Here is a 12,229-nt window from a genome sequence, read left to right on the forward strand (position 1 = left end):
CATCAACTGCCCAGCACAGACTCGGGGTGCCATGCCATGCTCCATTCTGCCCCCTGCTGCCTGCGAGCTGCACCTGCCAGTAACAGGTGTGGGATTCAATTAGAGCAGCATGCTCTCAGCAGTCAGTCCTGAGAGCAGGCCATGACTGTGGACTGGGCAAAGGCTTGGGCCAGCAGAGCCCTCAGATCCCTGTAGCCATGGAAAAAAAAAAAAAAAAACAAACAGCACGAGGACACCACTTTAGAAACAGCTGCCAACCATTGGCAGGGGGTGTTTAGATCATCAAAGTCAGACATTAACCATCACCATGACGCTGTCACATCAAACATGAAAACACCATGGACTGCTGAAGACAACTAAAATGAAAAGTCTAAAAATAGCCCAGAGCTGTCAGCGCTCACTTTTAATTGCGTTACCAGTCGATCACAAATTGCGGCTAGACACTAATGGGAGATATTTACTGTCATTTTCAGGAAAGTTCCAGCGCTTTTATCATTTTATACTGCAGCCTCACATTGACAAGTAACAGCTGACCTGTGCCTGGGAAAGGGATTATGGAGATAAATAGTCAATTATTACAGCAGTATTTCCCTGTGTGTGTGGCGGTAATTGGCATGCTAGAGTATGATAGCTACAGCCTGGGTTTTAATCCCTGATAAGGTAAGTTTCATTAGCCATCTGGCTAGTTTGTAGGGTAAAGGAGTGTTGTGTCTGCGCTGCCTGGTGACTTCACTGGGATGATCATGACTGCAAGATTTCCTTCCGCACCCAAGCAGGAACTAATCTATTAATCTAACTATCTCACATAATCCCAGATGGCTCTTACTCCAGCTAACCTGCTCTAGCCAGACTAGGATAATGCCTAATCTCAAGACTTACGCCTAATGCTTAATGCCTAATGCCTAATACCTCATTCATACCGTGGTCATAATAGTCTCTTGTACTGTAGACTTCACTGCTCAGGGTTGGCTGCTCTGGCTTCTTGCTGTTACAATCACCCTTCACAGTTAGAGAGAGAGAGAGAGAGGGTGGCAGAGCAAAGGAGAGGCAGAAAGAGCTGGTAAACAGGAAGGCAGCCGGGAAGGCTGGGGAGCGCAGGTCAGAGTTAATGAAGCCCCCTAGGCAAGTTTTGCAGGGTGTGAAGCATGGCCACTGTTTCTGTTTGGCCTGTGAGCAGTGTGTGTGTGTGTGTGTGTGTGTGTGTGTGTGCATGTGCCTGTGTCCTCATGGCCTGTGTGTGTCCAGCCTAGAGGCCGTTGATGAGCCCCTTTGACACCAGGCCCACCCAACGACCAATTCATTAGAATAAACCGAGGCTCGCTGATCGGCAGCCGGTAGGGTTCATATGGGAGAGGAGGGAAGTGAGAGGAACATGGAGGAGGAAGGCAGAGGATGACAGGATGTTACCGTGGTGATGAGCCCAATAGAGTACAGACTGCTACCAATTTAGGACAGGGCTGGAAGGTTAGGTGCAATAATGAACAGAATCACATGGTATCTTCAGGGGCGGGCACAATTTAGTGAGAGTAAAATGTATTGTGGACAAAAACTATTGTGGAGCTGTGATGGATTGATCGCATTCTTCTCTTACAGGTATATTATAGCCGGTCATGACTCAGTGTATCATCCCTGTTCCTTCAAGGCTCTGATCCAGACAGGATCCTGTACTTTTATAATTTCAATTAGGAGCTTTAATCTGTATGTTATCATTATGAATTTTATAGCGTGTGTCGAACAGTTAAAGCGGGTATCCACAAATTCAACTAATATAATGAATCATATTTACTTAGCTTGTTGGTTCACACCTGTACTTGAGCTGCAGCAATAACTAGATTAGTTGTCAGCTGTTAAAGATTATGGAGTGTTTTATCGAGAGAAGTGTGAATTTTTTTTCTTAGTTAGGTGTACATGTTAATAAAGACAACACCAGCATAAGTGAATCCTGTACCACCATGTTTTAGCCAATAGCATAAGCCAAATAATATCAAACTGATATTTTTAAGGTTTTCCTTCAACGGCCCTCTTTATAATAAAAACCCAGCCACCCCAGCCATAGGTTCAGCCTTCAGTCAGGTGGTCCTTCAACACATATTGAAGCTTTTGTGTTAAACAGAGGTTATACAGCTACTTTCTTTTATGTCATCAAGTGGAATTCAGACTAGTTCTGATTTGCTCCCATTCATCATCTGTTACTGTACGATTTAGATGTTGATGCCTTTTATTGGATAAATGACCATGACACAAGTTATAAAGGCATTAGAGATTTAGTCTGGCCTTTACTGTGCTGTATTATTTATCTTTGTCACTGTATCATGGCAACAGATTTGATGGATGCTAGCTTGTGTATATTAATACTTTCCTCACTGGTCATCCTTTTTGTTACTGTAGAGAACAGGCCCACATGTTTCTTTGTCCTTTATTCTACCTTGAGGCAGAGTGTTCCTGGCTTTGTTTATGGGTCACCTACATGCAGAGCCACTGCATTGCTTTCCGCCTGCTGTTTATTTGTCTATTTACAGTAGCAATGTACTTTTGAGGCAGTGTCCTACTTTAAGTGGTCGTTTTTTTTCCCTTTATGGCTTTCTGTACCAATAATACGTCAGATATTAGGGGCTTATTTGAAACATTTTGCAGCACAACTACCGTTTATGTGCAGTGCACTCATGCTGTGTCTGGATTGATAAAGATGTCATTTGATTGTGGTGTGAGGGAGAGTTGGCAAAGATGTTAGTTAGGAAAATCATTGTTCAGCTGTCTGAAAATGTCACATTTAACCATTGCTCTGAACATTATTTTGCATATTTCAGTCACCCACATTCATATTTGCAAAGCAAACACCTCAGGCGTTTGAGAGAGCATTTTGGTTCGACAATGAAGCATGACAAGCCTCCTGTGAAGAGTCTGTATTCTGAGTGTTTGTTTATGCCTGAGCTTGATTAGATTCCTGTTTGGCTGCCAGTCTCAATCCCTGTTGGACCCCCTCAGACAGTACAAGCTAATTCCTAAGTGGCCTAGCACCACAGATCACCAGCCACTATCAACAACAGCAGTGCGGCAGGCAGCGAAAAAGCGAACGCTGGATTTCCAAAAGCCTGAAGTAACTCCTCCATCTCTCCATTATGATTCTCCTCCTGCTCCAGACTCCATGCAATATTCAAGACAGTTTGAGCCTGGACTGATCCATCACTCTAACAGTCACTGTGTGACTGTGTACACATGCGTGTTAGTGTGTGTATGTATGTCGTGTTCTGTCCTCGTGTGTATTGGGATGGTGTGCCTGTGTGTGTCTGTCTGTGCACCCGAGTGTGCCGTGTGTCATCTGTGTCCAAATGCCCCTGCAGCGTCCAATTAGTTCAGAGATGCGTTCAATCATGAGGTGACCAGCAGGTGTCTGGTTCTGTCGCAACCCCAAGCCAGAGAGCCACATAAATAAGCTGGCAGAGGAGGCGAGGGGACTCCTCAGCTGTTTTATTCTGTAGTGCCTCCAACTCTCTCTCTCTCTCTCTTGCTCGCTCTCTCCCTCTCTGTCGCCAGTACCCCTGTGATGTCAGAGTAGCCAGGATGCCAGCAGCTTTCCTCATAGATCACCTGACACGCCCGGTGGTCCCAGGGCACTCTCTCTGTCAGGCAGGGACACTCTGTGTCAGCCAGCCAATTTGCACCAGTCCCCAGTGGATGACCTCCACCTGCCTGAAGTAGGCATCCTCTGTGTGTTTGTGTGTGTGTGTGCGTGTTTCTGTTCGGTATATGAATTGTGTGAAAGGGTTACATTGTATTTATGTGTGTGCATCTCTGTCTGTCTGGAATTCGGACTATTTGTTTGGTTGGTATGTATGTGGGTGTGTGAAGTGGAGGCCCGGCCAACCTCACATCTTTACCCCAGGATGCTTTTTTCTTTGAGGCATTACTCTTGACTGAGAGCCAAATTTGAGTCCTAATAAAACAAGCTTCACAATTACTGTTTCGCCACCCAGTAGCAGAGCAGAGAAGCAGAGGTCTTTGAAATAGAAAATGCACAATCAAATAAAAAGTAGGCCAAGATAAATTAGATTAGAGACTACATCTAAGCCGTGGCGGCAGCCAGAAATCTCCCATTTATCATATCCAGACACTTTCCGACCACAATGCTGATGTTCTACAAATGAGCTTTTATATGTTCCTTCATTTAAAATCTGATATTGTACCTCACCTCACTCCCCTCCTCTCCCCCTCTTTCCCATTCTGCTACTAGTCTTTGTCTCCTTTTCAATTCTCAACTTACTTTTATCTACTCACATCTTTCTTCCGTCCCCTCCGTGTCCCTCTCCTGTTCTATATTCCATGGTCTTTGGCCTTTTCCCATTTCTTCTCTCCCTCCCTGCCATCTCCATGATATCTTTCATTTTTACAATGCTTTGTTTTCATTTTCTGTCTCTTCCTTTTTTTCCCCCCTTCTTCTCCTCCTCTGTGACCCAACACACCTCCTCTGCACCAGTCTTTGTGTGTCCGGGGACACTGCTGCGGGTGCAGGCGGCCAGCTCTTTGCAGGAGGCGGAGCACCAGGCAGGGGCGTGGTGTAAGGACCCGCTGCAGTCTGGGGACCGTCTGTACGTCATGCCCTGGACCCCCTATCGCACCGACATGCTGTATGAGTATGCCTCCTGGGAAGACTTCAAACAGAACCGAGCCACCACCACCTACAAGTGAGGGCGCCTCCAACTGTCCTGGATGATCAAATAGCTTCTGCTTGTGTATTGATTTATTGGCTTTTGATGTGGCTATGGATGATGATAGTAGAATGGTCCCACTGTGGTGTCAGCTTGCTCACAGTGAGGCCATCTTGTAGGATTGTGTCATGCAGAGTAGACGAATTGACTTGTTCTCCTGGATTTGTGCTCCACTCATATGATTCTCCCTCAACAGGTTGCCCAACAGAGTTGACGGCACGGGGTTTGTGGTGTACGATGGTGCAGTATTTTACAACAAAGAACGAACACGAAACATAGTCAAGTATGACCTAAGGACGCGCATCAAGAGCGGTGAGGCCATTATTACAAACGCCAACTACCATGACACCTCGCCCTACCGCTGGGGAGGGAAATCGGACATTGACCTGGCTGTGGATGAGAACGGCCTCTGGGTGATCTATGCCACTGAAGCCAACAACGGACGACTGGTGGTCAGCCAGGTGGGAGAGCAGCGCTGCACAGAAGATTATGAGATGTGGATTATGAATGCAGGAGTAGATTATACCAAAATCTCATCTGACTAGTCAGGCAAAAGGTTATATGTCACACAGGAATGACTACTGTTGAGCTCACACAAATGAAATACAGAGATGTTGTTAGCCAAGAGAAAGAGTAAGATAAAAATCATCTTGAAAGGTTAGGACTGATTTCAAATCTCATCATATCCAAAAACTAATCTCCTCGAAAAAGGTACATATTTGATTTGCTCTGGTGAGATGTACTACTGTACATACTATTTCAAACATGTCATACCAACCCAACAGCCAACCATAATAAATGTTGGCAGTGTACATTTGTTGCACACAGACATGTTGAAACTTTCATTTCATTTCATTGGTTAGGGTTAGGAAAACATGTTTTGGCTAACCTGGATACCTGGATTAGGGTTTAAAATTGTCCCATCATCTCATTAAAAACATTCAGCGGTCTCATGCTTACAAATGTTGAAACGCCAGCTCGATCTGTGGACTCGAATCTGGCACCATTAACATCCTCTGCACCACCTGACATGAAAGTCAGCTCATAGATGTACATGTAATGTGAGCGTGGTATGACATGTGTTGTAGAAATGTTAATGTGATACAGACATGTACAAATTTGAAGGTGTCTGCAATTTGAAGAAAATCAAATACCGACATTTTATTCTGGCGACTGGGCAGTTCGTACTGTTCGTCATCTGTAATCCAAAGTCACTTTACTTTACCCTGCTCTCTTGACAAACACAAAACATGATCCATCACTGTGAACTTTGAAACATTCATATTTTAATACCAGTTGGTTCTTTGTTTCTTAACAAACAAAGCTGTAATCAGGCAGCAAGTTTCCACACAAACAGAGATTAAATTAATGTGTTGTTCAGATAGACGGGACCCATTTATTATCACTATCTTTGACCTTAACAGGAAATTGTTTTTCAAACCGTATAAGTTAAACTATCCATCTAAAATATCAAACCCTGCGTGAGCTATGAGAGTGTAGAAAACAGAGCAACAAAGTAATAAACGAGAAAGTGATCACTTTCATAATCAAGGAATTGTTTGGTTTCTGGGGGAGTTTTATTATTTTTCCTACTTACACAGAGTTCAACAAACACAATGAGGGCTCTATTATGCCTCGGCATCCAGTGTGAAGGTATATTGAGCAGAAGCAGCTTTGCAGGAAGGCAAATACAATTTTCTCCCCACAGCTGAGCGTTTAACTACTTTTTAAATGTTTTTACAGGCACTTATAAACATTTATATTATTATTCAGAACTACCATTTGTATGACTGTGTAAATATGGGTAGTATGAGAAATGTTGCCTCATATTTCTTCTTTAAGGGACTGAATAGATACTTCATTACAACATGTAGTTTTATTGGCCATTTTCGATTCTTGTTATTTTTTTGGAAGTTTAATAATTTCCCAACCATTGAGCTACTTCTGTGCAAAAGACTTCCACTTATTGAGCTACTGAAAGACAGCCTCAACACACCCTCAAACCGCACATACAGAAAGAAATAAAAATACCAGGAAATCGAATGCAAGTCAGCCCTCCTCTTTAGCTTGTAAGACTACTTTTATGACTGTCTTCAAGCTTCCCTGTATGATGGTTTATACATTAAGTCCTGGGCGAGTTCAGCTTTTCCTCTTTGCCTACAGGTGAACCCTTACACGCTGCGCTTTGAAGGCACCTGGGAGACCAGCTTCGACAAGAGGATGGCATCCAATGCCTTTATGGCGTGCGGTGTGCTTTATGCAGTGCGGTCTGTCTACCAGGACGATGACAGTGAAGCAGGCGGCGACGTGTTGTTGTATGCCTACAACACCAACCATGCCCGCGAGGAGCCTGTCAACATCCCTTTCCCCAACCCCTATCAGTATATCTCCTCAGTGGACTACAACCCTCGAGACAACCAGCTTTATGTCTGGAACAACTATAATGTGCTGCGCTACTCACTGGAGTTTGGACCACCGGACCCCACCACAAGTAAGGAGCGATCCCACAGAAAGCACATAAAAACACTTGTGGCATGTGCATCTCTGCCTCGGAAACCTTTAAAGGATTTAAAATAGAAATATCCGCATCTGCCCGAAATGAACCTTTCTACCAATATGACAGGCCAATAAGACGATGCTTTAATTATGCACACGCAATGCGCAAAACTCAGTAGTGCCTGATGAATGTGTACATTTAGAAAAGCATTATGTGTGCATCTGCCAGAGGGCCATCATGATATAAGTAGGCATAAAAAAAGGTGGGAAAAGTGTATTTTGCAGCAATTGGCCAACATGAGTAGGAAAATATTGGCACATCAGATATCAGCCAAAATCCAATGTTGTGCATCCCTGGTAGAAAACAAAAAAGTTATCATATAAATAATATGTATATGTTTCCCCAATTATACATGAGATACAGGCTTTTTAGTGTTTGCTGAGCATAATCTGTAAACGTGTCCTATATAAGGGTTTACTTTGGTTACAAATATCTTTAATGTCTTGCACCAACTGTATTTCTCTTCATCATTTTTCTTTCATTTTATTCTTAGAACATGAAATTAAGAAAAAGACTTAATAAATTATGAATAATGTTTGTTTGATTTTGTAAAAAAAAAAGATGCTTTTTACTTGATCAAGGAGCACTTCAAACAGCCCAAGCAGAATGTGCTTGTGAGTGTTTCTTATCTGACATTTGGGCGCCTGAATATCAAATCATTGTATTTCCATCCGCAGCCATAGTTACCATAAAGAGCAGCCTCTCAGGTATGACTGCTGTATCACTTCATTTCAACTTCGTGTCATGGATAATGAAAAAGTCATTCTGAAATGATAATGGAGCGGGATGAAATGAGAACACCACACTGCATTTTGGCCATCCATCAATATGAGAGCGAGGTTTGGATGTGTTGTATATCTGAGCTGCATAGCGGCCTGTATAAAGCTCGGATTAGGCCCAGAGCGAGCAGAGGCAGAGACGCACAGGCGGCAGCACTCAAAGAGTTGAGCGCTGACTCTGCGTTTGATCAGTTAGGATTTTGTAGTTGTGATGTGCTGCTTTTATCTTTGCATTAGGTTTGGTTGTTAGTGATGGTGACTTCTCTGATACATTTGATCAATTATTTACTTCTGCCTGGCTTGTGATGATGCTTTCTCTCCATCTCCTTCTCTGCTTCTCCTCGTCTCTCCCGAGAGCAGGCTTTGAGAGGCTCAAAAAAGTATTTGTCACCCCAATTATTGTCAGGCTAACTTTTGAACTCAGCTTCTGAGAGATATCTTACATTCACATGCATGTGTCCTTCACTCTCTTGATCTTTTTCTCTTCTTCTTTTTTTGCTGTTGGGCTTTGCTGCTCTCTAACAAATCCCTTACATCCTCTCTAAATGTCTTTTACTCACTTTGGGTCTCATTCATCATAACTCCCGTCTCTTCTCTCTGTCGGGTTACCTCAGGTCCTCTGACAACCACCCAAGTGACCACCACTCTTCCAGCCAGGCCCTTCACCTCCAGTGCCAGCCCCTCTACCGCCCGCCCATTGGCCCCCACCTCGCGCCCAATCGGCTCCATCAACAAGCACCCTGATCTTCGACCGATCACTGCTACTGTTCCTGTCACCCGCCGGCCACCCCGCCCTCCTCAAGGCCCAGAGCCCCATGTCTGTGAGTCCAAGCTGGTCCGTGGTGTCCAGTGGCCCACCACACAGAGAGGAGAAACAGTCGACCGCCCATGTCCCAAAGGATCTCTAGGTGAGGACATCCGCATGGTCTATTTTTAAACTTGTGTGCTTTTTTTCCACTCCACGAAACAAACAACTTGTTTCATGTTGAAGTGTGCTCACACAGTATGTCCTCCATGCATGTGGGTGTTGGTGCGTGCAATATATCTCTGTGCATGTGCCCAAGTGATCAGCATGTTTGTGCTCTCACACTTGTTTTTTTCCACTGTTGTCTTCTTCTGTCCCTGCGTTGGTCCCACCAGCAGGCACAGTCCCCGAGGACTCACAGATGAAAGCCTGTCCTCCACAAATGAAAGGCTCATCTCCCGCAGAAACAGAGCCGATTGAAAGTAACGAATAATGAAATGAAAGGCTAGACAACACAGGCTTCACCTCCCTTCATGTTAGTTTCTATACCTCTAAACATGCAGCCATCAAAAAGCTCTATTTAGTCACAGAAAAAAGACTCCCCCCATCCCCCCCACACCATCCTCCCCTCCAATGCCTTTCGCTGTTTCTGTATGTTCTCTCTAGAAACGACAGTAACATTAATTTAGCAGCTGGCTTAATTGCCGCATCTTGGCAGAGCTCTCAAACCCAATCTGTGGTCGATGGAGGAGAGTATAGAGAAAAGCGAGAGAGAGGAGAAAAAAATTAGTAGGAGAGAGAGAAAAAAGGGGGTATGAAATGCAACGCCACATCTGCTCTGATCCTTCTACAACTGTGAAGCGTCGCTGCATTGTCTCTGTCGTCTCTGCTCTTCCGCTCTGTGTCTATCTCTCTCTCTCTATGTGGTCTCTCTTTTCTGCCTCGTCTTTGTGGCTTGACGTTGGTTATTTGTGTTAGCAGCAGCAGATAGACCCTTCTCTGGTTTTATCCCTGCATGCTGTCCTCTCTCTGAACCCTCGTAGCTAAACAGAAAAAGCTAGCTGGAATTGAGGGTTGGTGGAAGGTGCTCCCCTTCAGGTGTTTTTATTTGACTGTGAGGGATCATACCTGATGTCTTTGGTGTGTGTCTTGTGTGCGCAGTAAATGCTATGTGGTACGTCTGCACATGTTCCTTTAAACCCGTTCCTTTTAGAGCATGAAAGCCTGTTCCGCCCCTACCATTTTCTTTCTCTCGTTCTCTTCCCTCATTTTCTCACTCCATAAAACCTTTTCCACTTCTGACCCATTTTCTCTCAGACTTTTTACTCTACCTCCTCCCTCCTTCTTCCCTCTCATCTTCAAACACTTTGAGTGTTGCATTTTTAAAATTCATTTCTTTCCATTTTTCTTGGGTGGAAAAAAAAATTCTATCTCACTTTTTTTTTTGTGGTCATCCCTCTCCTCCACACTTTCCCCTTTAATTGCAGACACCTAACGCTTATTATCTCTCCATTACTTCTCCCTCGTCCTGTTTCTTCTCCCTTTGCTCGTCTCCAGGCATCGCTTCGTTCCAGTGCTTGGCGGAGCAGGCCACGTGGAACCCGCGGGGTCCTGACCTGAGCAACTGCACCTCCCCGTGGGTCAACCAGGTGGCCCAGAAGGTGAGACCTGGAGCCGTACCCCCTGGCCATGGGTCCGTCCCCTACCTCTGCCCCACTGCCCCCATATCCTCCCTGTCCACCTCCACACACACATTAACATATCTCCAAGGCTGGCCTGATTAAAATACAGACTCATTTCGACTGGCCCTTCATTACAAGGCATCTGCTCTTGATACTTAATTAACTCTCCTTTTTTCACTAATATACTTTAATTACAGCTAGGTTCAATTATTTTTAAAAAAAATCAGGCTGAGGGCCTCACAGCTTGCAAAGTACTCTGCCACTTCAATTTCTTCATCATAATCTTATATAATGCATTATACCTGTGCAGTAGATAAACATCAGGGTCTCTAGATGATGCACAATCATTTTAGCTTAGCTTTAAATTGATAAACTGTGTTACTATATACACTGTAGTGATCTGATTAAGCTCCAATGTTGGCGTTTAACTTGTTTAAGAAAAGTCCATATAAATGAATTAAAGAGTTTACGTGGCTACTTTTCCACGGGAGGAAACCCTGATTCTTTAGCCATGCATACCCTTGACCGGATTTCTAAAAGGTTTTTGAAGTGAATGCATGTGCCTTGAAAGTAGCCTCACGTTTAAAAGCAACATCGTTGGAAGAATCCATTATACCTTCTCCTTTTGGCAAAAATCAATTGCAATTGCAAAGTGTTTGCTAAGGGTGTGATTTGCAAGTGAAACAGCACTTGGGAGAATAAAAAACTCATGATGTCTTCTACAAGGGCCATCTTTGTTAACACTGATGGGAGAGGGGCTGATAATGGTTCTTTTTTCTGATTACTTAACAAATAGCATGCAAACTGAGGTTTATTTTTGTTAGAATTGAGACAAACTCTTTTAGTTTCTATGCAAACAGTTTTCCAACCAGTTTGAGCAATCATGCTATTACCATCACTGCATGTAAACAGGTATGCATTTGTGTTTGTGTGCAGATAAAGAGCGGTGAAAATGCTGCCAACATAGCAGGAGAGCTGGTGAACCACACGCGGGGTCGGATCCAGGCCGGAGATGTCAGCTCATCCGTGCGACTGATTGAGCAGCTGCTGGACATACTTGATGCCCAGCTTCAGGCTCTGAGGCCCGGAAACAAGGAGTCGGCTGCACGGAACTACAACAAGGTAGAAGAAAGTGTAAACACATTCATAAGTACACACACTCCTATATTTAATTCAGGAATTAGAAAAGGACGCTAAGGTTAATGTGAATTTACCCCCCTAGTGCACATGCAAGGACGAGTGAGTTTTTAATTTAAGGGCTTTTTTTTTGTTTAGCTGTTTTAATTCCTGGCTTTGTTTTCTGCCTTCCAGCTCCAGAAGCGAGAGCGTACCTGTCGAGCCTACATCCAGGTAGCTTTTCTCTTTTATCTGCCTGCTTTACATGCCTGTGGAGTAGGACTGCTCTGTGACTTAGAATAACTGAGGGAAGATAAATCCTTGAGCAGACTAGGTTTGTGGATGAGATTCCTTTGGCTCAGTGCTCTGTATTATGATTTATATTGCCTTTGGAATCATCACTTTTCTGGTTTGTGCTGAAGAGCAGAGTGAGTAAGTTTTGGTATAACTCCTGGCAGGCGGCGTGTACAGTATTTAAATGTTGGTGTTGTATTATCTAGAGGATTGAAAGCTGATTTGTAGGTTTTCTGTTTGAAGTATGAGTTCAGTTAATGTGGGAGTCATCTCTCTTTGACATAATCTTTGTTGGACTGTGCCTAACAATATTGTCTTTGGCCTCATTGTGTTGCACAATAAGGTGCAAT

The 12,229-nt window shown here is 43.9% G+C and overlaps 1 protein-coding gene across 1 annotated transcript in view; it reads left to right on the top strand.

Annotated features, from left to right (window-relative positions):
- adgrl1a (adhesion G protein-coupled receptor L1a) overlaps positions 1 to 12,229 on the top strand; it is a 51,556-nt gene that overhangs the window by 24,688 nt on the left and 14,639 nt on the right. The window contains exons 5-11 of the mRNA XM_073494269.1: positions 4,475 to 4,682; positions 4,903 to 5,167; positions 6,870 to 7,197; positions 8,657 to 8,950; positions 10,345 to 10,448; positions 11,406 to 11,591; positions 11,781 to 11,819. Of these exons, the coding sequence (XP_073350370.1) occupies positions 4,475 to 4,682; positions 4,903 to 5,167; positions 6,870 to 7,197; positions 8,657 to 8,950; positions 10,345 to 10,448; positions 11,406 to 11,591; positions 11,781 to 11,819 (1,424 nt within the window). The remainder of the gene's footprint in view (positions 1 to 4,474; positions 4,683 to 4,902; positions 5,168 to 6,869; positions 7,198 to 8,656; positions 8,951 to 10,344; positions 10,449 to 11,405; positions 11,592 to 11,780; positions 11,820 to 12,229) is intronic.

The sequence above is a fragment of the Pagrus major genome, chromosome 23 (assembly GCF_040436345.1).
Source record: "Pagrus major chromosome 23, Pma_NU_1.0".
Taxonomy (NCBI): Eukaryota; Metazoa; Chordata; class Actinopteri; order Spariformes; family Sparidae; genus Pagrus; species Pagrus major.